The 21,731-nt window shown below is 35.1% G+C and overlaps 4 protein-coding genes and 1 long non-coding RNA gene across 7 annotated transcripts; 2 read left to right on the plus strand and 3 right to left on the minus strand.

The window, feature by feature from the left end:
* Nucleotides 1-877: 877 nt before the first annotated feature.
* On the plus strand, nucleotides 878-2,121 carry LOC107466540 (uncharacterized). 3 transcript variants are annotated; one of them, XM_016085527.3, is made up of 2 exons: nucleotides 878-1,362; nucleotides 1,495-2,121. In XM_016085527.3, exons 1-2 carry the CDS (start codon nucleotides 1,053-1,055, stop codon nucleotides 1,839-1,841), a joined length of 657 nt encoding a protein of 218 aa, XP_015941013.1. In that variant the 5' UTR covers nucleotides 878-1,052; the 3' UTR covers nucleotides 1,842-2,121. The 3 variants fall into 3 exon arrangements, with proteins under 3 accessions (XP_015941013.1, XP_015941034.1, XP_015941019.1); XM_016085548.3 differs by having other exon boundaries at nucleotides 878-1,344; nucleotides 1,516-2,121; XM_016085533.3 differs by having other exon boundaries at nucleotides 884-1,344.
* A 2,432-nt stretch (nucleotides 2,122-4,553) lies between these two features.
* LOC107467454 (dynamin-related protein 4C-like) lies at nucleotides 4,554-5,688 on the plus strand. Its single transcript, XM_052251748.1, has 2 exons — nucleotides 4,554-4,938; nucleotides 5,202-5,688. The coding sequence occupies exons 1-2, from the start codon at nucleotides 4,907-4,909 to the stop codon at nucleotides 5,686-5,688; spliced, it is 519 nt and encodes a 172-aa protein (XP_052107708.1). The 5' UTR covers nucleotides 4,554-4,906.
* Nucleotides 5,689-10,197: 4,509 nt separating this feature from the next.
* Nucleotides 10,198-12,064, minus strand: LOC127744899 (uncharacterized). Its single transcript, XR_008006169.1, has 3 exons — nucleotides 11,790-12,064; nucleotides 10,527-11,380; nucleotides 10,198-10,431 (listed from the first exon to the last, which is right to left on the minus strand). It is a non-coding gene; the product is annotated as an uncharacterized LOC127744899 (long non-coding RNA).
* A 7-nt stretch (nucleotides 12,065-12,071) lies between these two features.
* On the minus strand, nucleotides 12,072-18,419 carry LOC127744895 (protein FAR1-RELATED SEQUENCE 5-like). The gene is made up of 4 exons (XM_052257736.1): nucleotides 18,401-18,419; nucleotides 13,724-14,233; nucleotides 12,992-13,051; nucleotides 12,072-12,896 (listed from the first exon to the last, which is right to left on the minus strand). The coding sequence occupies exons 2-4, from the start codon at nucleotides 13,829-13,831 to the stop codon at nucleotides 12,225-12,227; spliced, it is 840 nt and encodes a 279-aa protein (XP_052113696.1). The 5' UTR covers nucleotides 13,832-14,233; nucleotides 18,401-18,419; the 3' UTR covers nucleotides 12,072-12,224.
* A 1,103-nt stretch (nucleotides 18,420-19,522) lies between these two features.
* LOC127740608 (uncharacterized) lies at nucleotides 19,523-21,668 on the minus strand. Its single transcript, XM_052251752.1, has 4 exons — nucleotides 21,470-21,668; nucleotides 21,229-21,332; nucleotides 20,903-21,119; nucleotides 19,523-19,632 (listed from the first exon to the last, which is right to left on the minus strand). The coding sequence occupies exons 1-4, from the start codon at nucleotides 21,666-21,668 to the stop codon at nucleotides 19,523-19,525; spliced, it is 630 nt and encodes a 209-aa protein (XP_052107712.1).
* Nucleotides 21,669-21,731: the final 63 nt, after the last annotated feature.

Below are 21,731 nucleotides of genomic sequence, written 5' to 3' on the forward strand. Positions count from 1 at the left end.
AATGATAGAATTTGCAGAAATTCTAAGATAAATAATGAAGCATACAAAGATTGAAAAACCAGAAAATAAAATAAAAAGAAAAAGGGCGAAAAAATTAGAAAGTAAAATAAAGGAATATAAAAGGGAATTAAATAATCTTCAGTTCGAAATTAATGACCTTATAATAAAAAGAATAGAAATAAGAACAAATATAAACAAGTTGGAGCTAAACTTAAAAAATTTATAAATGCCTGGAAAACCATATTATGACTTAAAAGAATTAAAGCTGCTAAAAGAAAAAATAGAGAATGAAATTGAAAAATTAAACAGATATTTAGAAACAAGAGAAAGTGTAGAAATAAAAGAAGTAATTGAGGATTTGAGAAATTATATTAAAGAAAAAGACAAACAGATAAAAGATTTTATATACAATAATCCATGCAAAAAAGAATATTATAAACTAAAACAAGATTGAAAAACTATAAAATTGAAAAATTATAAAAATCAGAATTAGTAATAGTAGGAATGGTCAATACTTTCGATTATGAAATTGCAAATTATAAAGCACCACCAACCGAATCTATACAAATTACAAACTTATTCGAAGCAAAATATGAAGAGTTAATAGAAATTTCGAAAAGGAAATTACAGGAAAAATCGACTTTTAAAAATTGGTATCAGAGTCAAGTTAACGATTAAGGGTAACACTTTTTCTTTAAACAACACTTTTAATGACACGCTTTTTCAGCCACAAAACGACAAAAATCTGTACATATCTATCTTTACACTAGATGGACCCTCGATATTATTCATCAAAACCATATTTCTCTAATATGAGGTGGAAAACTGCAACACACACCAATGTATTACTAAGAGTTAAAAAATCAAGGCCCAACTCAAGAAATAGGGCATGAACAATCATCTCAAAGTGTTGACCAAAAAACAGAGATAGATCTTGATTCAAACAAAAAAACATTAGGTCACATAGTATGTGATGATGATGTGTCCGTGAGTGAGTGGGATGTGATCCCAATGAAACTTGCGATCTGAGGCACAAAGAAGAATCAGGAGTGATGATTGAGGTGTTGTTCCTCCTCATATTTTGGGAGGCGGTTGTGATTGTAATTCTTCTATTCAAGACCCCATTTAGAAAGCTTCTCATCCTCACCCTTGACCGCCTCAAGCGTGCCCGCGGACCCCTCGTCCTCAACACTGCCGCCGCCTCCCTTGTAGCCCTCCTTCTTTCCGGCGTCTACGGAATAATCAACATTCAAAAGCGACAAATCCATGATGATGGCCATGTTCATCTCAATCCCACCGATCAGCTTCTCATGGCCAATCATCTCCTCCAAACTACTCTCATTGGTATCTTTGCTATTTTTGGTATATGGTTTTTCAACATCGCACTTGGTTCACAAGGACATTAGTACCATAATTATGTTGTGTTTAGTATCCTTTAATCTTCTGAATTTCAAAGGGATTATTTGTCATTCAGTTTTGGCAAATAATTTGCAGGTGCCGTCCTTTTTCTTGCAGTTATAATAGATAGATTACATCACTGCATGAGAGAACTCCGAATTAGAAGAAAGAATCTTGTGGTAATGAAAAGATTGGAGGCAACTAAAGCATTGGAAGAAGAAAGAGACAAATTGAAAGTGGAGATTATACAGCTAGAATCTGATCTCAACTCTAAAGCTAAAGACGTTGATGTTGCAGAAGCCAATGTAACTGCTTTGAGAAAACAATTTCAGGGTTTTCTTCTTGAGTACCAGCGTGTACTTGAGGAGAATCACAACCTCCGCAAGAAGCTACAAGTCTTGGATAGGAGATTGTCACACTCAGTCTCCAAGAAGAATATGTAAGAAAATACAGCAAAAACAACAGGGCAAAATCTAGTCCTGGAAAATAGTGAATACTTTTATGTGATGACAGAAATATAGTGCTGATTTGTTTGTTAGGCGTCACCACTTAAGATTTGACTGACCACAGAGAAATGCATGAAGATGGTGTTTAATGTAACTTTAGTTATCTTGGTTGCCTAACTTTGCTAGAATTTGTTATTGTATTGATGTATTGTACCTTAGACGCCTTAATTAATGTCTGCAGATTGCTCCATAATTGAAATTTCACTTCCATTTTTCACTTGTGTATGCTTTATCATGCAGTAGTATCTCAATTTTCAGGACAGTTATCAGCATCCACTTAGCATGGTTACTTTTATATATAATTTAAATTAGTCCTTTAAAATGAGTCATTTTTTAAATTATTTTTTAAAAGATTTTATTAATTAAATTAATTTTTTAAATATTATAAATTAATTATTTTTGTTCTTATGTCATTCTATTAATAATTGAAAGATGATTAAATATATTTATAAAATTCTATCCGTTTAGTCTATTTTTCTAATTATATAAACATTAACTCAATATAACTTAGCTTTTAAATTAATAGATTTTCATATATATTTATTTTTGGACATGTTAAGTGTCATGTATACTGTCAATTAGCATTCTATAACATCAATTATTAACAAAAATGGTTAATAGAGTGATGGAAAGACAAAAATAATTAATTTGTAATATTTAAAAGAGTAATTTAATTAATAAAATCTTTCAAAAATAAATTTAGAAAATCAAACTCATCTTTCAATAACTAATTTGACTATTAATCCTGTTTATAAATCTAACAATCAACTCAAATGTACCGCGTGAATTAATTAGTATATATCACTCTGTTTTATAAAATTTTTTTTCACCGTTATCTTAGTTTTTAGTTTTTAAGGTTGGGAGGCATAGGTAAAAACAGAAAGCAAAGCAAGTTAAAACTTGTTTTTAGGAAATCAATTTTCATAACATCTCACATTAATTCACGCATCATCACATTCCCAAACACCAAATATCATTGTATTTGCTTCATACAACCCACAAATCATGTCTTTAGATGGAAGAAATACAAAAAAAAAATTAAAAAATAACAAAAATATTTCATGGAATAAAATAAATTTAGAATGTATCAGTTTAATCTATTTTTCTAATTACATAAACCTTAACCCAATATAACTTAACAACTAAATTAATAGATTTTCTTAAACATTTATTTTGGACATGTTAAATGTCATGTATGCTATAAATTAACATTTTATATTATTAATTATTGATGAAAACAGTTAATAGAATAATCGAAAGACAAAAATGATTAATTTGTAATCTTTAACAGAGTAATTTTATTAATAAAATCTTTTAAAAATGAATTTAGAAAACACTTATCTTTCAGTAATTAATTTTACTATTAATCCTGTTTATAAATCTAACGATCAACTCGGATGTACCTCTTCGATTAATTAGTATATATCACTCTATTTTATGAAATTTTTTCCTTCATGTTATCTTAGTTTTTAGTTTTCAAAGTTGGTGCTATTAAGTATTAATAGATAAAAAATTCACTTTTTTTAGTATCAGTGAGTATCAGGAAGCATAGGTAAAAGCAGAATTAACAGGACTTTTCAAACGATGACAACAAGAATTGGATGTTGTTGTCTATGTATAGTCCTATTCCGTCTCTAACACACCCATGGAAGTATATAAATGCTCAAAACTACCCAACTCGAGCTCATAATCAATATGCTCATTAAAGGCATGAACAAATCCATGCCCAAGAAGTTCCTTAACCAACCCCCTCTCACTAGGGTCTCTCTTGAAACATTTTGCCAAAAAATCCTTTCCTTCTTCTGAGACATGGCTTAGAATTTCTGGCACCTCATCTCAAAAACTAATCTGATAAAGTACTTTAACAATGTCATTATCATGTAGATAGTACCAGAGTGGCTCTTCTATTATCATTTCCAACACTACACATCCAAGTACCCACACATCAACAGAAAATTTCTACTTCTCTCCACGTGCCTTGTGCGCCGACGTCCTGCAATCACACCCTCATCATCGGCCACCACCTTAAGAGTGCAATTCAAATTAGCTATCTTGGCTCCTTATGCTATTACCAAGTCATTCTGCCGCTTCACATCGCTATGCATTATTCCTTGGGAGTGAAGATAAGTCCAAGTAATATTTGGTGGGTGAAACGGGCCACTACAACCTCAGGTAAGCCACTCGTGTTCCTTCTAACTGCGTTAGTGATGGTTAATGTACTCCATGAAAATGTTGTTAAAAGACGTGCCATTTTCTAATGTGACATTCACTATTAGAAAACTAATTATTACAGACGAATATTTTCGACGGATTTTTTCTACGAAAATACAGACAGAATTTTAGAAGGAATTTTTGTCGGAAAACAAAAAAATGAATTAGCATAAATTACAGACGGAAAAGAAAATCCGTTGATAATTCTGTCGAAAAAATTATTTTTTTTGTGAAAAATGGTTACAGACGAAAAATCCATCTATAATTAAATGGACAAAATGCTGCATTTTATTAAATTATTACAGACGAATTTTTCGTCTATAATTTAAAATTTTTCGTTGGAAATGTTGATATTTTAGGTTTATGATAGTTGGGGTTAAGTTTATGCCCGAGCTCCATTCATTCACAACACACAAATCAAACCTAGCATTCCCCACAGCGCCACCGCTGGCCACTCTAACCGCCGCAGCTAACTTCTCCTTCTTCTCCTCTTCTTTAAACACTGAACCAAACACTGAACCAGTAGAATACAGCCCATGTCTCTCTCGTTCTTTCTCGTTCGCAGAACAAAGCAAGCTCAAGCTCCACCACCGCCGCGCCTCTCTCTCCTTTTATCCCCCTCAGTTCTGGCTCGCATACCTTCGCGCAAGCCCTAGCTCCGTGGCGACCAAAATCGGTTCCACCGTCAGCCGCGGTTCCACCTCTCTCTTTCCCCCTGTTCGAACCGATAGGATGTGTGAACTAGGGTTTTGGTTTTGTGGCAGTGGTTGTTCATCGGAGAGCCACTGGCGATGCTCCTATTCTCAAGCATTCTAAATTCAAGGTGATCTTCGTAATGGCAGCATTATATTTTTTCCAGACTTCAACTCAAAATTCATATGATTTTTGTTGCTTATCGTAATCGCTGTGCTTTCTCATTGCTTATTGTGATCTATGTGCTTTTTTAGTTTCTTTTTTAGTTTCTAATTCAAACTTTTGATTGAGGACTATGATTGGTTTGAATCTGAATTATAATTGTTTACAATATTTTGTCAGTATTAGTTTGGAAGAGAACTTAACAATAGTGGATCTTCCTGGTATAACTAGGGTTCCTGTTCATGGCCAGCCTGAAAATATCTATGATCAGATCAAGGATATTATCATGGAGTATATTAGGCCTGAAGAGAGCATTATTCTGAATGTTCTTTCTGCTACCGTTGATTTTACTACTTGTGAATCCATAAGAATGTCTCAATCTGTGGATAAAACTGGTTTGAGAACCTTGGCTGTTGTAACAAAGGCTGATAAGTCTCCTGAAGGCTTGTTGGAGAAGGTAACTGTTGATGATGTTAACATTGGTCTTGGTTATGTCTGTATCAGGAACAGGATTGGCGATGAATCTTATGAAGAGGCGAGGATTGAAGAAGAGAGGCTTTTTGAGTCTCATCCAATGCTTTCAAAGATTGACAAATCCATTGTTGGTGTTCCTGTTCTGGCACAAAGGCTAGTTCAAGTTCAAGGCATGATCATATCCAAAACTCTGCCCGAAATTGTGAAGAAAATCAATGAGAAGCTGACTTACAAGCTGACTTAATTTCACCAAGATGCTCAACCAGAAGTTCTCCCTCAATCACAGGTACCTCTTCATATCTTTTAGCTGACTTCAAATTAAATTATGCAAAAATATTTATCTAATTTGTTTATTTAGTTCCTGGTTGGAATCTGATTGCGACCAGCCTTTTGATGGGGCCTACTGAGATCCCTTCTCAGTCAATAGAGACTATTAAGATCCCTACCGCTAACTATGAGTTTGGTGCAACCTTCATTGATCATCCCAAGGTGCTTCCCCCCTCTGATTTTTCTTAGTTTCGTTTCGTTGTTGTAGATTCCAACACTCATTAACAATGAAATTATTGTGCTTGGTTTAGTTGATGCTGTTGGGGAGAATATTGACTGATGGAAGGCTCAATGCAAGAGTCAAGTGCGACGTCTTTGAAAATCTCACTCTTAAAGCCAATGCTCAGGTATTTATGCTCCTTTTCTATTATAAGGGAAATGCCACAATTTTTCTACTGTTTATGAGCCTTTGATATTCTGCTACACCTTATATTCTCCAATTAGACATGTATTTGAAATGATCATGGTTAACAAAAAAGACTCAAATATGGAACTGTATTAAAGGGTCTCTGACATCATCATCACATCCTAATCATAGAGACCAAGGCTTCTACAAATTAATCTACAAGTGCTTTTATTCTTGCAGACAAAAAAATGTTTAACAATAATGCTAGGGAACCAACTCTCTATAAGCCAAGAATCAGCCAAGGGCATTTGGGCTTGGAACCGGAAGCCCAATTGGCTCCAACATCCCAAAAATTAACCCACGGTAAACCAGAATAACCCTCATCAGAAACCCTACTTTCACCGTTTTACCAGAAGTTTCAAAAACATCTTCAAACGCGTCACACCACCGGGAAAATCGCAGAACCCTCTTCTCTGTCTTCTACGGCCGCCGCAATCCCGCGCTGAAGCCTCAGCCCGCCTCGCGCCTCCACGCCTCTGGGAACTCTGCGGCTGCATGCAAGTATACCCGGCGCACCGGAAGCCTCCTGTTGCAGCTGCACCATCCGCCGGTGTTCCTCTAGTTCTCCAGCCCAGCATCTTCTGATCGTCTCACCAATTATCAGGTATGGTAGATGTTTTCTCTGATTTGTTATGCATGTTTTGAAAACAGAATTGGAAGTAGTTTTCTGTGTAGTGGTAATGGTGAATTTTAATTGAGTGGGTGTTTCTTCTATCTTGGTTTTGATCAGGTAATATAACCTCGGTGCATCACTGGTGGTTGTCAAGAGTATTAGCTGCATCTTTTCATGTTATTCGGAAGTTTGATCACAGGTAAATATGTTTTTCTTGATCCCTAATTGAATTTGGGTATGTTCTTAATAGATAAAACCCAATCCAAAAAAGTTTGGTTTTCTGAGTAACATTTATACGAGATTTTAGATGAAATCTGTTGGAGTTTGTAAGTTTCCTATAAAAATAAAATTTGAACTTTGATGATAATTCAAAGAAGCTGATGAGGAACACGTGAATGGTGCTATTATTGATTTTGTAATTGTTACTTTTTGACCCTTTTTGGGTGTATGTAGTTCTTTACCAAGTGGAACATATATTTAAAGACCGTTTCTTTATTTATACATGTTTTATTGTTGAAGGGTGTTTCTTCATTGGAGCTTTATGCTATGGGCTTATTTGTAATCTTTGGTTAAGGAGTGTTTTTTTTTAATTCATTGGGAATAAGATAGGTACTTCAATGGTAATTGTGATATATTTACTTTGTGGAATTGGGTTTGAGATGATTTTATAAACCACCAGCAACAAAAAATGATTTGCTGATGAGGAACACGTGAATGGTGCTATTGTTGTTATTGTAATTGTTACTTTTTGACCCTTTTTGGGTGTATGTAGTTTTTTACCAAATGGAACATATATTTAAAGACCGTGTCTTTATTTATACATGTTTTATTGTTGAAGGGTGTTTCTTCTTTGGAGCTTTATGTTATGGGCTTATTTGTAATCTTTGGTTAAGGAGTGCTTTTTTTAAAAAAAATTCATTGGGAATAAGATAGGTACTTCAATGGTAATTGTGATATATTTTCTAACTGGAGTTGGGTTTGAGATGAATTTATAAACCACCAGCAAGAAAATTTGTTTTTTTCACTAATATAATTTAGGTAATTCATCAATTGCCAGAGTTAAGCCTATATAAAGATTAAATAATTGGTACTTGTATTATATATGATGAGCTTTATACACTATACATACATTGAGTGAATCATAATGGTGGACATAGCTTGCTGAGTTCTGTGATGACTGATATTAAATATGATTTTATTTGTTCAGGACAGCTTAATTTTTGTTTGCAAATATTATTATCGTAGAAATTAAATCTATATGCACCTATCATTTCTACATGAAATAGCTACAACTGCAAATTTCTTATGGTATGCATTTTTTCAAATTGAACTCCAAGCACTATTTTTCAAATTTCTTAATTTCTTATGGTTCTTTGCAAGGATTCAATTTTCATATATGCACGTGCACTTAATAAATTAAGAATATGTATATTGACATATCAGTCACTCAAGCTAATTAAAAGAATACTAATTGTAATTTTTTTTCTAACTGAGATTGGGTCTGAACTGATTTAATAAACAACTAGCAAGTAAATTTGATTTCTTCGCCAATATTTGTTGGTGGTGTTACTACATCTCTTGGTGTTTATTAGATATCTAGAACGTAGAATTTGAAATTGTTTATTCTTGTTTTGTAATCTATGATTAGCTTTAGGAACCACTTTGTTGGATGTTGCTGATTTGCTATAACTAGCGAATGGATGTTTCTGTAGTTAGAATTACTACTTTGAATGTTGGTTTGATATTGTATTAATAGAGAACTGTTCTGATGTTGCATATGATGTTTGTATAGCAGTTTCCGTTAAAGGTTTAGGGGCTGTTTTCTGTGAGACCGTAGCAGGATTGATTTGCAGCAAAACCAACCAACATGGGGAAAAAGGTAACATGGTTTTTACCATTCGCAGTTTACCATTCATATTATCGTATGTGTGACTTACCGTTTGTGTAACAATTAACAGAAATTGTTAGAGTCCCGATGCTCACCCAGCTACATTCATAACATGATGAGAATGCTATCTAATAATAACTCCGTTGAGAAGCTTGCGGAGATTGATGAGATTGGATTCGGATTCTTGCGGCGTGTTCCAAATTGGTCTGTAAAGCAAGCCATCATGGTTCATCTGGCTGAGTCGTATCAATATAGTCTTGGGAATTAGATCATACTAGACATAGTCTTGGGTCCTCATAATTCACAAATTGGGATGGCGCTGCAGGCATTGGACAGCGCTCCTGTGCGCCGCAACCAGCCTAGGAAAAAGACTAAGGCTGTGAAATCACCCTTCACAACACCAAGCACGAGGAGCATGCTGCAGCGTGCGGGGTTACCCACTAGAAAGCCAGCCAAGGGAGGGAGACAACGGAAGAAGACAGATGCATAGGTAAGAAAAAATCAATATACATGCCTTAGTTTATCCATGGCCTCCTGATAGAGTTATATGCATTCATATACCCATTTGCCGACTTAGATTCGTTTCGTGTGAGCCTAATAAAGCCTGTTTCACTGCAGGTTCATGTTTTCATGTTGCGAAATTTGTCAAGTTGATTGTGACAATCAAGACAAATCCTCTGCATGGATGGTGCTCACGCTAGGCACTAGGATGTTTCTTTTCTTTGTAAATTGGATGGTTCTGAATTTATTTGTTGATCTATCATATTTTAGGAATTTGAACTTGTATATACTTAATTGAGAAGTGAATTGCTCGTGTTTTGTTAGATACTCCTCAGCAGGTTTCGTATGTTAGGTATTTCAGGATTCTCAAGCAATTAGTTTTAACCAGGATTTTAATTGGATGTTGCTACTAATAGGCACACGGATGTTACTTTTCCTTGTAGGATGGATGATTCTGAATCTGCTTTATCAACTATAATATCTTAGTCATTTGAACTTGTGAGTACTTCATTCAAAAGTATGCGGCTCGTGTTTTGTTATAACCCTTTTGTGCATGACTGTGCTTAAGTGACAGTTCATTTGATTTACTAGCGTGGTGTTAACAAAGTTGAGGCGTTAATTTTTTTATCATTATTTTCTGTTGCTAAAATTGTGACGTTGCTGGAAGTATAACCTTTGCACGGCCTTCGGGCGTAATCCGTCTATACTTTAACCAAGATTTTAATTGGATGTTGCTACTGATAGGCATACGAATGTTTCTTTTTCTTGTAAAATGGATGGTTTTGAATATGATTCCTATGTTTCATGTGTTACGCATTAACGACAGCGTGCATTTCGTTGACATATGAATGGATTTTTTTTCTAAATGGCAATTTTCGGTCCAGATTTAATACATTTATTTTTTTGCGAACAAATAAGTGATACCTCATTTCTTCAAAACCATACTAACCAAATATTGGGGAACAATAACAACATTTGTACTTTTGATTCTTTTAATGAATACTTCAAAACAGGATAAATGAAAGTGACAAAACAGAAAAATGAAGAGTTTATTCAGTTGTGTCTAAAGGAACAAGAAATCTAGCTAAGTATGACAAATTACTCATGCCAAGAAACATGGCTATAAATGCCTAAAAGAGTTCAACAGGTCCATGAATCCGCCACCATCTGATGAATTCCATATAGTAGAATCCTCAAATCTGTTGTCCACAGAACCTTGGCAATCATTATCTGTCTGAAGGTCAACAACATCCTACAAGATCCACAACACAAAGAGAACAACTTATGAGAAACAGGAACACTATCACATATAAACAATTTAACATAGACGTCACTTCTGACACATACCGGGTGTGATTTCCTCTTCCTTTTTTCCATTGACTTCTTAATTGACTTGTCCAACTCTGCTCCAAGTCTCTTACCCTTAGGCCGTCCTTTGGTTTTCACCCTTGAGGGTCCCTGTATGTCATGTAAAATAACATCGCATGTGCTCCGTGTGGGCATCGTATTCTGAGTCCCATCAAGAGTAGTGGAACGCATGCTGGCACGGTGATCAGTCAGCTTGAACTTTGCATCCAAAAGGGCAGCTCGCAAGATGGCTGCTTCCTCTTCACAAGAAACAAACTCCTGAGCAACATTATAGAACTCCGAACACAGATTCCTGAACAAATTGTGGCTTTCATTACTCCGAGCCACGTCATGGCTACTCTTAATGTAAGTGTGCTTGCGGATGATATTCTTACTCCATCGAGGAAGAACATAGCAGCTCGGTGCTGTGTCAACTCTATAGTATGACCAGATCGCAAGGATGTGACAACACAAAATACCTTCTGCTCATCCACTTTAATAGAAATTGTATCTCTATTTTGTTCAGTTGATCGAACCACACAATCGGTTTTTTTCCTTACCTCCAGCTGAAGGGTCCGGAACATATTACTGGTGTATTCCTGTTGAAACTGTCGCTCAATGCCTGTGCTCCCTATACATGGGATGACTCCTTTCGAGTCCGCAGCATCATCTTCAAGCTCCTTTTGCTCCTACGTTATCGTATTCATGGACGAACTGAACCAATCCACTCTTGCAATGAAGGTATCCACCGTAGAATGCGTGCATACTTTCACTCCGATGTGTGCTCCTCATGCCGACCCAAAATTCACTCTTGAAGAATATTGGCACCCACTTACGTCGATTCGCATAAAGATCTGCACAGGGAAAAATAAATAGCATAAGAGTGTCGCTCATATCCAACAGGATGACAGCTTACAAAGCATCGATAAAACAGATAAAAAAATATCCAGACACACTATGAAAAGAAACATTAGTATGTGTATTGAAAAGAACATCCACTGACATAACAAGGTATAAAATTCAGTTACGTTTCTTAAGAAAAAAATAGAAGAACGGAAACACCCGACAGTAATAAAATTAGATGAATAAATAGGCAACATGAAACCAACAGACGGGATTTAATTTAACGATCACAGTCCTGCTAACCATCTGTTATGGCCTAACACAAATTCTTTGATGAAAGCAGCCCAATCAACTTCAAACGATTCACTCGAAGGAGAGTTATACACAATGTGATTCATCATTGCACTCAACTCTTCGTACCTAGCGTAGCCACCAAGCTTGAATTGTGTTTTCTTTATTATGTGCCAAATGCACCATCTGTGGACAGTATCAGGTAGGACCTTCCTTATAGCACCAGCCATCGCCTTGCACTGGTCAGTGATGATACCCTTTGGCGCAGTCCCAATGCATCTCACCCACTGCGTGAACACCCATTCGAAACTAGGGATCTCCTCATTGCCAAGAAAAGCACAACCAAGAAGGGTTGACTTCCCATGGTGGTTTACACCGACAAAGGAAGCAAACAGTAGACCATGCCTGAGAATACATAAAAAGCAAATGTAAGGTAACATGACAAATTTAACAAATAACTGCTCCTGCAATTCACCAATAATTATATAGACTTGTTTCTCCTGTACGTGGTGTCAAACGACACCACATCTCCGTAATATTCATACGAAATCCTGCACCTTGCATCTACCTAGAGTGCGCTCCTAAATTATTAGCATCGTCAACATCTATGGCATAAAAGAAGTTGGGATTGATTTCCTTCATTCGAACGAAATAATTCATCATCCCATTGAAGTCCGCATTGTCATCGGAGCATCGGAGATTTCTTATAATGTAATTTCTGACATCCTTTTCTAAGAATCTCAAGTTTGAAGACCCACCAACTTCGTTTGCAAGTGCTAGATACGTCTTGTTGGGTCTTATACCAGCCTCGTTGTTATCCGTAATGACGCACTTGGCATGCATGGTCAGCTCCCGGTACTCATGATAGTGGACAGCTTTATCAGCCGAACAGGGGTGAGAATGCCTCAATTCTACCCTGGACACAACCCAACATTCCTTCTCCCTGTCCAGCATGACATACATTCTTGCTTTGCATCTCGTGGCTGTTATTCTGTTTGACCTAGTTGCTGCCTTAACACGAGATTCTCGATAACCCTCTCGAGTGCAGTGAAGAGATTGATTAATGCGTATTTTTGCGTCCTTCTGCATCTTGTCAAAGTTCGTGTTCCTGACTTTAGTTACAAACCCCAATTTCTTTGCATAACTTGCATAAAACTCCTGTGCCAAATGCAGCGAATCAAATCTCATTCCTATGGCTGGGATTTCCTCTTCACCGAGCCCACTATGATCCAGCAACTGTAAAGCCAATTCACATAACCAAAATACAAATTAAAGATAGTATCAAAGTGGTAACTATAACGTGCTAACACACAATAAGAAATACTTCAAACCTCGTGTCTTAAATCCAACTCATCATTTCTCGTCACCATGACGTCGGTGATTTCGTCGACCTTCAATTAAAGACAATCGGAACAGAGGTTTAATCCACTTATGACCATTACTATATAATGAAGCAATCCAATAAAACATAACAACAAATAAATGGAAACACATATAGCACTCAATCAGACTTTATTTCTATAAACAAATTATTTCTCCAGATTTTTCCAAAAACTAGTAATCTAATTACCATGAATAAGAAGCCTTCACAACACACATTTTAATAAAAAAATTCTATTAGGAATCAATGAATCAATAACAACATGTAATTGATTGCATGCATTATGACATAGACGGACAACATAGTGAGATTGAAATTGATCTTGGACTATTCGCACATTTAGGAGCAACATACAATACTAATAATTTTGTCTTTTCCAACATAGATCTTACATGTTTTCCACACAACCCAATTAATTTTCATATCCACTATCTATGTCTATCTCTACTGAAATTTTCAGTATCAATGACATTAGCTAATTATAGTCTGTTCCACAACCCAATGTATTCAATTGCAATCATACCTTATTAACATGTCCACTAGCAACGTCAGTGTCCGATATTTTTTTCAAAGAAATAAATTTAAGAAACATCTAAAAAACATGGAAAAGAAACATTCACACTTCAGGTTTTCATATAACAATTCATCAATTCAAGACTAACATATACAACATAGAACGTACCAAGGAACTCTCTTGATTAACAACGCCATCATCATTCAATTCATCATTGCCTTCACTAGCATTGATCACTGTGCTATTCGGTTCCCTTTCCGGATTTGAGCGTTCCATGGAGAACTTTTTTTTTTACAGAATATTTGCGCCGCCACGGCCACTTCTTCTTTTTAGAGTAAAAGCGGCACGAACCGAGGAAAAACAAGGATAGAGACACGATTTATATCATTTGATGTGGACGGTCTCAAGCAAGTGATGATGATCAACGTGACATGCATGCAAGGCATTCGGGGACGTGATGCATCAATGGCGGCTACTTAGTGAATGAAAAGCGGCACCAACGGTTAAGGAGTGACGACGGCGACACAGCTTGAGTGATTGGGTAAAGACGGTGGAGGAAGTAGGCGGCTATGCTTCTTGGGGGAGAGAAAAAGAATGACGGCGCTAGTTGGAAAGAGTAACCCAGGGTGTTGAAACTGAATGCTCTGTTTCCGTGATTCTCTCCTATGACCCTCGTATCTTCCCTCATGTTTTGCAGGTTGTCAACAATAATTTAAAAAACAAATTAAATTATAAGTTAATAAAATTAAATTAATTATGTTGTTCTATTCTTGGCTGATTATTAGTTGGTTTCATATACTTTTTTAATGTTTAATTCCATTTGCTTTGTTGTTTATTCTTTTAGCATTGTTTGGCTAATTGGTTCATATTTGTGACTGTGACCGAATTTGAGCTGAAAATTTTTCTACTCCAATTTATTTAACAATAAGGATGTTGCACCTAAATATTGCTTCTATGATAGGTGATGCCCTGAATTCCTTGAAGAACAGATTGACAGATCCTGCTGGTGTTCTTCAAAGCTGGGATTCCACTCTTGTCAGTCCACGTACATGGTTTTATGTTACTTGTAGCAATGATAATAGTGTGATCCGTGTGTAAGTTATACATACATCACTTTTACTTTTACTTTTATAGCCATTTGTGTATGCTTTGATTTACCTTGAATTATGACTCCACTAGGCAGCTTCAAAGTCCTAGATGCTTCACATAAAGAACAATAAATCACATATCACAATACATTATAACTTATAACTTCAGGTTCCTTCATTTCTGGCATAATTATAGCAGCAAAAGCAAGAGAAGCTTTATAAATCAAATGGTTAATACCCAGAAAATGCAGAACTAGCCTTCTGAAAAATCTTCTCTCTATTATTGCTCTGAGACTATTATTTTCTAAGCCTTTAAGTACAGCACATTTGAGATTTGCATTCTCCATGCACCTGGAATTTTTTTATAAGGTTTGAAGCAACTGAACATTATCTGTATCCAAAGGACAAAGCTTATCATGTTTGCTTTTTTTTTTCTTTTTCCTTTTATTTTATTATTTCTTATCTGTATACCTGGATTTTGGCCTCTACTATGGAGGGATAGATAATGTGCACTCAGGTGAGTTTCTGTATACTACTACACCACCAACAACTTTTGAGGATAACAATATTGTGATGATGATGCTTTTTCTAACCATTCATTCCTTTGGAATTGGAATTTTTGATTCACCTTGCAGGCCCTAAATCCCTCATACACTATGCCAAGTTTCATAATTATCAGTACAAGTATCCTTGTTTTTTTTTTTTTTTTGAAAGAAGTGTTAAATCTATAATAAATGCATAGATATTTGTATGGTTTGGTGTAGAGCTTAGTTACTATCCAACAAGATTGTGTGTGTGTCTCTCTGTATGTATATGAAAAATGTTAGGAGTCATTTATTTTTAGTACTTATGCATGCAAATTTTCCCAAAACATATGGCAATTGGCAGTAGGCTCTCCATTAATGCTCATCATTTTTCTTGAGAAAAATCTAGAATTGAGTTTATATTAAGAATATAACATTTTGTATATATAAAACCTTCTAATTTTTACCACTTTTCTTTCAGATTAGAGAGATTCGCCAGAAATATGATATGGTGACCTACCTGTTGGAGTATATTTACTATCCTGACCAAAGTATGTCTTTTCGGAGTTAAAACTCAACTTATTGCACGTTCATATGCTGTGGAGCACAAGTTCTTTTTATTTTTATATTCTTAAGTTGCACTTCATTTCTTTTCCGATGGTCAAACTCTAATTTATTTGCTGTAACTTTTGGTCGCCCTTCATTGGATTGGTGTCCGGAAAAGGGTTGGACAGTGCCTATGCCCACTGTACGTACTTATAATCCCATAATTTGGCTTATCTTTCTATCTGTAATTATTAATTAATATTCAAGACATAGTACGATATTAAAACATTTGAAATCATTGTATGCATCTCTATGGTTTAAATCGCATGTTGATTCTTGTTTGCAACAACTCACCCGAAAGATCTGTATAAATTTTCATTAACAATGAAAATGATGTGCAAAAATGTGTTCTGTTGGACTTCTAAATTTCCAGTTACTGGAAAAGTAGGATCCTTCCCTCTTTTAAGAAAGAGGCTTTCAACTCTGCAACTCTGTCACCCTAGCTCTTCTATTGCCTCTTTGTTTTTCTTCTCTTCTTTCCATGTGTGTCATCTCCAGGTTTACATTGCTATTTAAAAAAAAAGATCCTAATCTTTGCTCAATTAAATTAGCTGTAAGACTAACAACCTTATTGTGATGCTGATTATTTATCCCAAATGTTCCATTTGATTCTATTTCATTATTCTTATCTCATTGTCAATCATAGCAGTAGTTCAAGTGTGAAACTAGCCTAAAAAGATTAAATTTTTGTAAAGCATGGTGAAGTTTAACATATCGAAGTCTCTCAACATCCTTCCCAAAATTAGACAAAAGATCAGAATGTATCCTGTGTTGCTACAGGTAACGCTTCATAAAGTCCCCATAGTTTCGGTTAATCATCCTATAGTACTGCTCTAAATTGCCCCTTGCAACCTCCACTGCTCTTTCTTGAACCATTTGTTCCCTCAAAAGCCTCTCACAATGCTCATTTCTTGAACCATCTGTCTCAATTATTGCATATCATGATGAATTGGTGTTACTCTTCTAATGTTGTGAAAAACTTATTTTGTACCTGATGAAAGGCTAATATTACCCAATCTATTGTTTTAGATAGAGTCAAGGGAAGAGAACTAAACTGGGAGAAGAGATATGACACTATCATTGGGACAGCTGAAGGATTGGTTTACCTACATAAGAATTCAAAAACTAGGATAATTCAAAGAGATATAAAAATGATTTATATAACCGAACACTTTCTTTGATCACTTTGTTGTCCTTCTTCCAAAATTATTAAAAATGATTTGGACCTGTTTCTGCTGCAATTCAGGTTAATATACGACTAAGAACTAACTAACTAACTAGTTCATATTTTTTGGCTCGTTAAGGAATGTTAATTCTGCTCGTGTTTTGATCTCCAGCACCTTAAAGTATGATGATTCAAAGAAATAGTTGGTACTCTTAGCCTTCTGTAATATTGGGTGCTTGGGTAGAACAATCCAAGATATAGTTTTCTTCAATTATCAATCTAAACAACCTGGTTTTGAAGACTTTGGTTCCTGATTTTTTATTAGATTGGCTTGTTCTTTATATTAATGTTGCAGTTATGCTTACTTCACAGAGCTGGAAAAGACTGAACAATTGTTTTCATTGGCCTTTTTTTTTCATAAAACTTGTTTGTTTGGTCTTTTATTTCAGAGGGTTAATAAATTATATATTGAAATATTTTCATATTGTACTGATCATGGTTAATCCTTATGCATTCAATTGACATAATTTTCATTAGGATGTTAAGTAATGAGTTTTTTGTGGCATAACAAAGTGAATAACTTTCACTATTAACATTTTTTCATGTATTTTTTACTGTTGTGTACTTTTACTGACATGCAGTACTTTGAAATATTTTCAGGCAAGAAGTGTAGCCCTTTTTCAATTGCATTAAGAGATATAAAACAACACGACATTATTCAAAAACATGCGTGGGCTACTGGTTGATTGGCTTGTAGAGATTTGCATAATGTAATTTTTTTCATATAATACAATGTTATGAATTATAGCTGATAAATTTAGTACAGTTGAACAATACACTGAGGATTGTAGTTGATGTATCAATACATTTTGTTTATATTTTGAATTATATTGACTTACTTGTTTATAGTATTTTTCTTTTAGTTTGATAATACGATGAATTTGTTTATTTTTTGAAATATTATAAATATTCAAATACAAATTAGATAAAAATTTGTATTTATTAAATTTATATTTATTTTGTAGTTAAAAAATCTTAAAAAAATTCTATTTTATCTTACAGACGGATTTTCTGTCTGTATTTAAAGCTTGGAGTGGTTTTCCAAGGCTCAAATTACTGACGAAAAATCCGTCGAAAAATCTGTCTGTAATTACAGACGGAAAATCTGTCAAAAAATCCGTCTGTAATTACCGACGAAAAATCCGTCGGAAAGTTCGACGCCTAAGGAAAATAGATAGAGAATTTACAGAGGGAAAATCCGTTAGTAATTTTCCGACGGAAAAAAATCCGTCGGTAAATAATTTTCAACGAGACTTTTACAGAAGGACAAAATCCATCGGTAATTTTATCGGTAACCAAAAATTCGTCTGTAATATAAACTAAATCTATCTATAAATCTGTCTGTATTAAGCAATTTTCTAGTTGTAATAATTTGAGGACAATTGAGTGTAGAAAGAATCACCTGTTCTGTCTTGAGTTGCTTGTAGCGATGTAAGTCCGCTAACTTGACAGCAAAAGCCTGACTAAAGTTGAGAGTAGTGATTATGGAGATGGAGCTCCTAGCTATGGTGTTTCCCCTTCTACACTCCACATGGTATATATGACTCACTTTGTATGATTGGATTGGTGGAAACAATAAAAAAGTACGGCCTTCATGAACAGAAATCATATATAAATGTATCAATTTAGTCTATTTTTCTAATTACATAAACCTTAACCCAATATAACTTAACGACTAAATTGATAGATTTTTTTAAACATTTATTTTTGGACATGTTAAGTGTCATGTATGCTATCAATTAACATTTCATATTATCAATTATTGACAAAAATTATTAAAAGAGTGATCGAAAGATAAATTTGATTAATTTGTAATATTTAGAAGAGTGATTTGATTGATAAAATGTTTTAAAAACTAATTTAGAAAACACTTATCTTTCAGTAATTAATTTAACTCTTAATCCTGTTTATAAATCTAAATCAATTCGGATGTACTGGTTTGATTAATTAGTATATATCACTCTATTTTATGAAATTTTTTTTTTTGGCGTTATCCTAGTTTTTAGTTTTCAAAGTTTGTGTTATTAAGTGTTAATCGATAAAAAATTCACTTTTGTGAGTATCACGAAACATAGATAAAAGCAGAATTTACTAGACTTTTTGAACGATGACAACAATCACATATGACTGTCTATGTATAGTCCTGCTCCATCCCCAACACACCTAAGGGAGTGTGTAAATTAGAGGCTCAGAGCTATCCAACTCGAGCTCATAATCAATATGCTCATTAAAGGCATGAACAAATCCATGCCCAAAAAGTTTCTCAACCAACCCCCCTCTCACGAGGTCTCTCTTGAAACATTTTGCCATGAAATCCTTTCCTTATTCTGAGACATGGCATAAAATTTCTGGTACTTCATTCCAGAAACTAGTCCGATAAAGTACCGTAAAAGGGTCATTATCATGTAGATAGTGCCAAAGTGGCTAGCCTGCTATTATCTCCAACACTGCACATCCAAGTGTCTACACATCAGCAAAAAATTCCAGCTTCACTGCACATGCCTTGTGTGTCGTCGTCCTGCAATCATACCCTCACATCAGCCACAACCCTAATAGTACAATCAAAATCAGCTATCTTGACTCGTTGTGTTGTCACCAAGTCATTCTGCTCCTTCACATCGCCATACACTATTCCTTGTCAGTAAAGGTATGTAAGTCCAAGTAATATTTGGCTGGTGAAATGGGCCACTACAGCTTCAAGTAAGTCACCCGTGTGCCTTCTAATGGCGTAAGCCATGGTTGGCGTACTCCATGAAAACGTTGTTAAAAGATGTACCATTTTCCGTTCTCTAGCGTGGCAGTCCTTATTGCCTACAATTTGAGAATAGTTGAGTTTGGAGAGAATCTCCTGTTCTGTCTTGAGCTGCTTGTCGATGTAAGTCCGCCCAAAAGTCTGACTAGAGTTGAGAGTAGTGGCTATGGAGACGATGGTGGTGGAGGTCCGAACTATGGTGTTTTTCCTTCCACACTCCATAAAGTATATATGGCTCACTTTGTATGATTGGGTTGGTGGAAGCAATAAAAAAGTGCAGCCTTCATGAATTGAAATCATATATATAGAGAAAAATAATAAGCGAAGGTTAAAAGTAGAAAGGAAAGCAAGCTAAAACTTGTTTTTAGGGAATCAATTTTCATAGCATCTCACACAGTGATCCATTCATCATCGCATTCCTAAAAATTAAATATCATTGTATTTGTTCCTCACAACCTATAAATCCTATCTCTAGAGGGAAGAAATACAAAAAAAAAATCAAAAATTAAAAAAAAATAACAAAAACAATTCATCGAATAAAATAATTTTAGAATGTATCAATGTAGTCCATTTTTCTAATTATATAAACCTTAAACTAATATAACTTAGCAACTAAATTGATAGATTTTCTTAAACGATTATTCTTAGACATGTCAAGTGTCATGTATTCTAGCAATTAACAGTTCATCTCATCAATTGTTAATGAAATTAGTTAATAGAGTGATCGAAAGACAAAAAATAATTAATTTGTAATCTTTGAAAGAGTAGTTTAATTGATAAAATCTTTCAAAAACAAATTTAAAAAACAACTCATCTTTCAGTAACTAATTTGACTATTAATCCTGTTCATAAATCCAATGATCAACTCGGATGTACTGCTCGGATTAATTAGTATATACCACTCTATTTTATGAAAATTTTTTCTTCACATTATCTTAGTTTTAGTTTTCAAGGTTGGTGCTATTAAGTATTAATCCATAAAAAATTCACCTATTTTAGTACCGGTGAGTATCAGTGAAGGAAGCATAGATAAAAGTAGAATTAACAGGACTTTTCGAACAATGACAACAATCGGATGTTGCTGTATGTGTATAGTCCTGCTCAGTCTCCAACACACCCATGGGAGTATGTAAATCAGAGGCTCAAAGCTACCCAACTCGAGCTTATAATCAGTATGCTCATTAAAGGCATGAACAAATCCATGCACAAGAAGTTCCTCAACCAACCCCCTCTCACTAGGGTCTCTCTTGTAATATTTCGTCAAGAAATCTTTTTCTTCCTCTGAGACATGGTTTGGAATTTTCGGCACCTCATCCCAGAAACGAATCCGATAAAGTACCGTAACAAGGTCATTATCATGTAGATAGTGCTATAGTGGCATTATCATTTCCAACACTGCACACCCAAGTGTCCACACATAAGTAGAAAATTCCTACTTCACTCCGCGTGCCTTGTACGCCGGTGTCCTGCAATTACACCTTCACCATCAGCCACCACCTAAGAGCGCAACCGAAATCAGCTATCTTGGCTCCTTGTGCTATCACCAAGTCATTCTGCCCCTTCACATTGCCATGCATTATTCCTTAGGAGTGAAGGTAAGTCCAAGTAATATTTGGTGGGTGAAATGGGCCACTACAGCCTCAAGTAAGCACCCGTGTTTCTTCTAATTGCGTCAGTGATAGTTAGCGTACTCCATGAAAACGTTGTTAAAAGACGTACCATTCTCTATCGTGACATCACAGCTTTTATAGGCCACAATTTGAGGACTGATGAGTGTGAAGAGAATTTTCTGTGTTGTCTTGAGTTGCTTGTAGTCATGTAAGTCCGCTGACTTGACAGCAAAAGCCTGACTAGAGTTGAGAGTAGTGGCTATGGAGATGGAGCTCCGAGCTATGGTGTTTCTCCTTCTACACTTCATATGGTATATATGACTCACTTTGTATGATTAGGTTGGTGGAAGCAATAAAAAAGTGCGACCTTC

This window comes from Arachis duranensis, chromosome 1 (genome assembly GCF_000817695.3).
Source record: "Arachis duranensis cultivar V14167 chromosome 1, aradu.V14167.gnm2.J7QH, whole genome shotgun sequence".
Lineage (NCBI taxonomy): Eukaryota > Viridiplantae > Streptophyta > Magnoliopsida > Fabales > Fabaceae > Arachis > Arachis duranensis.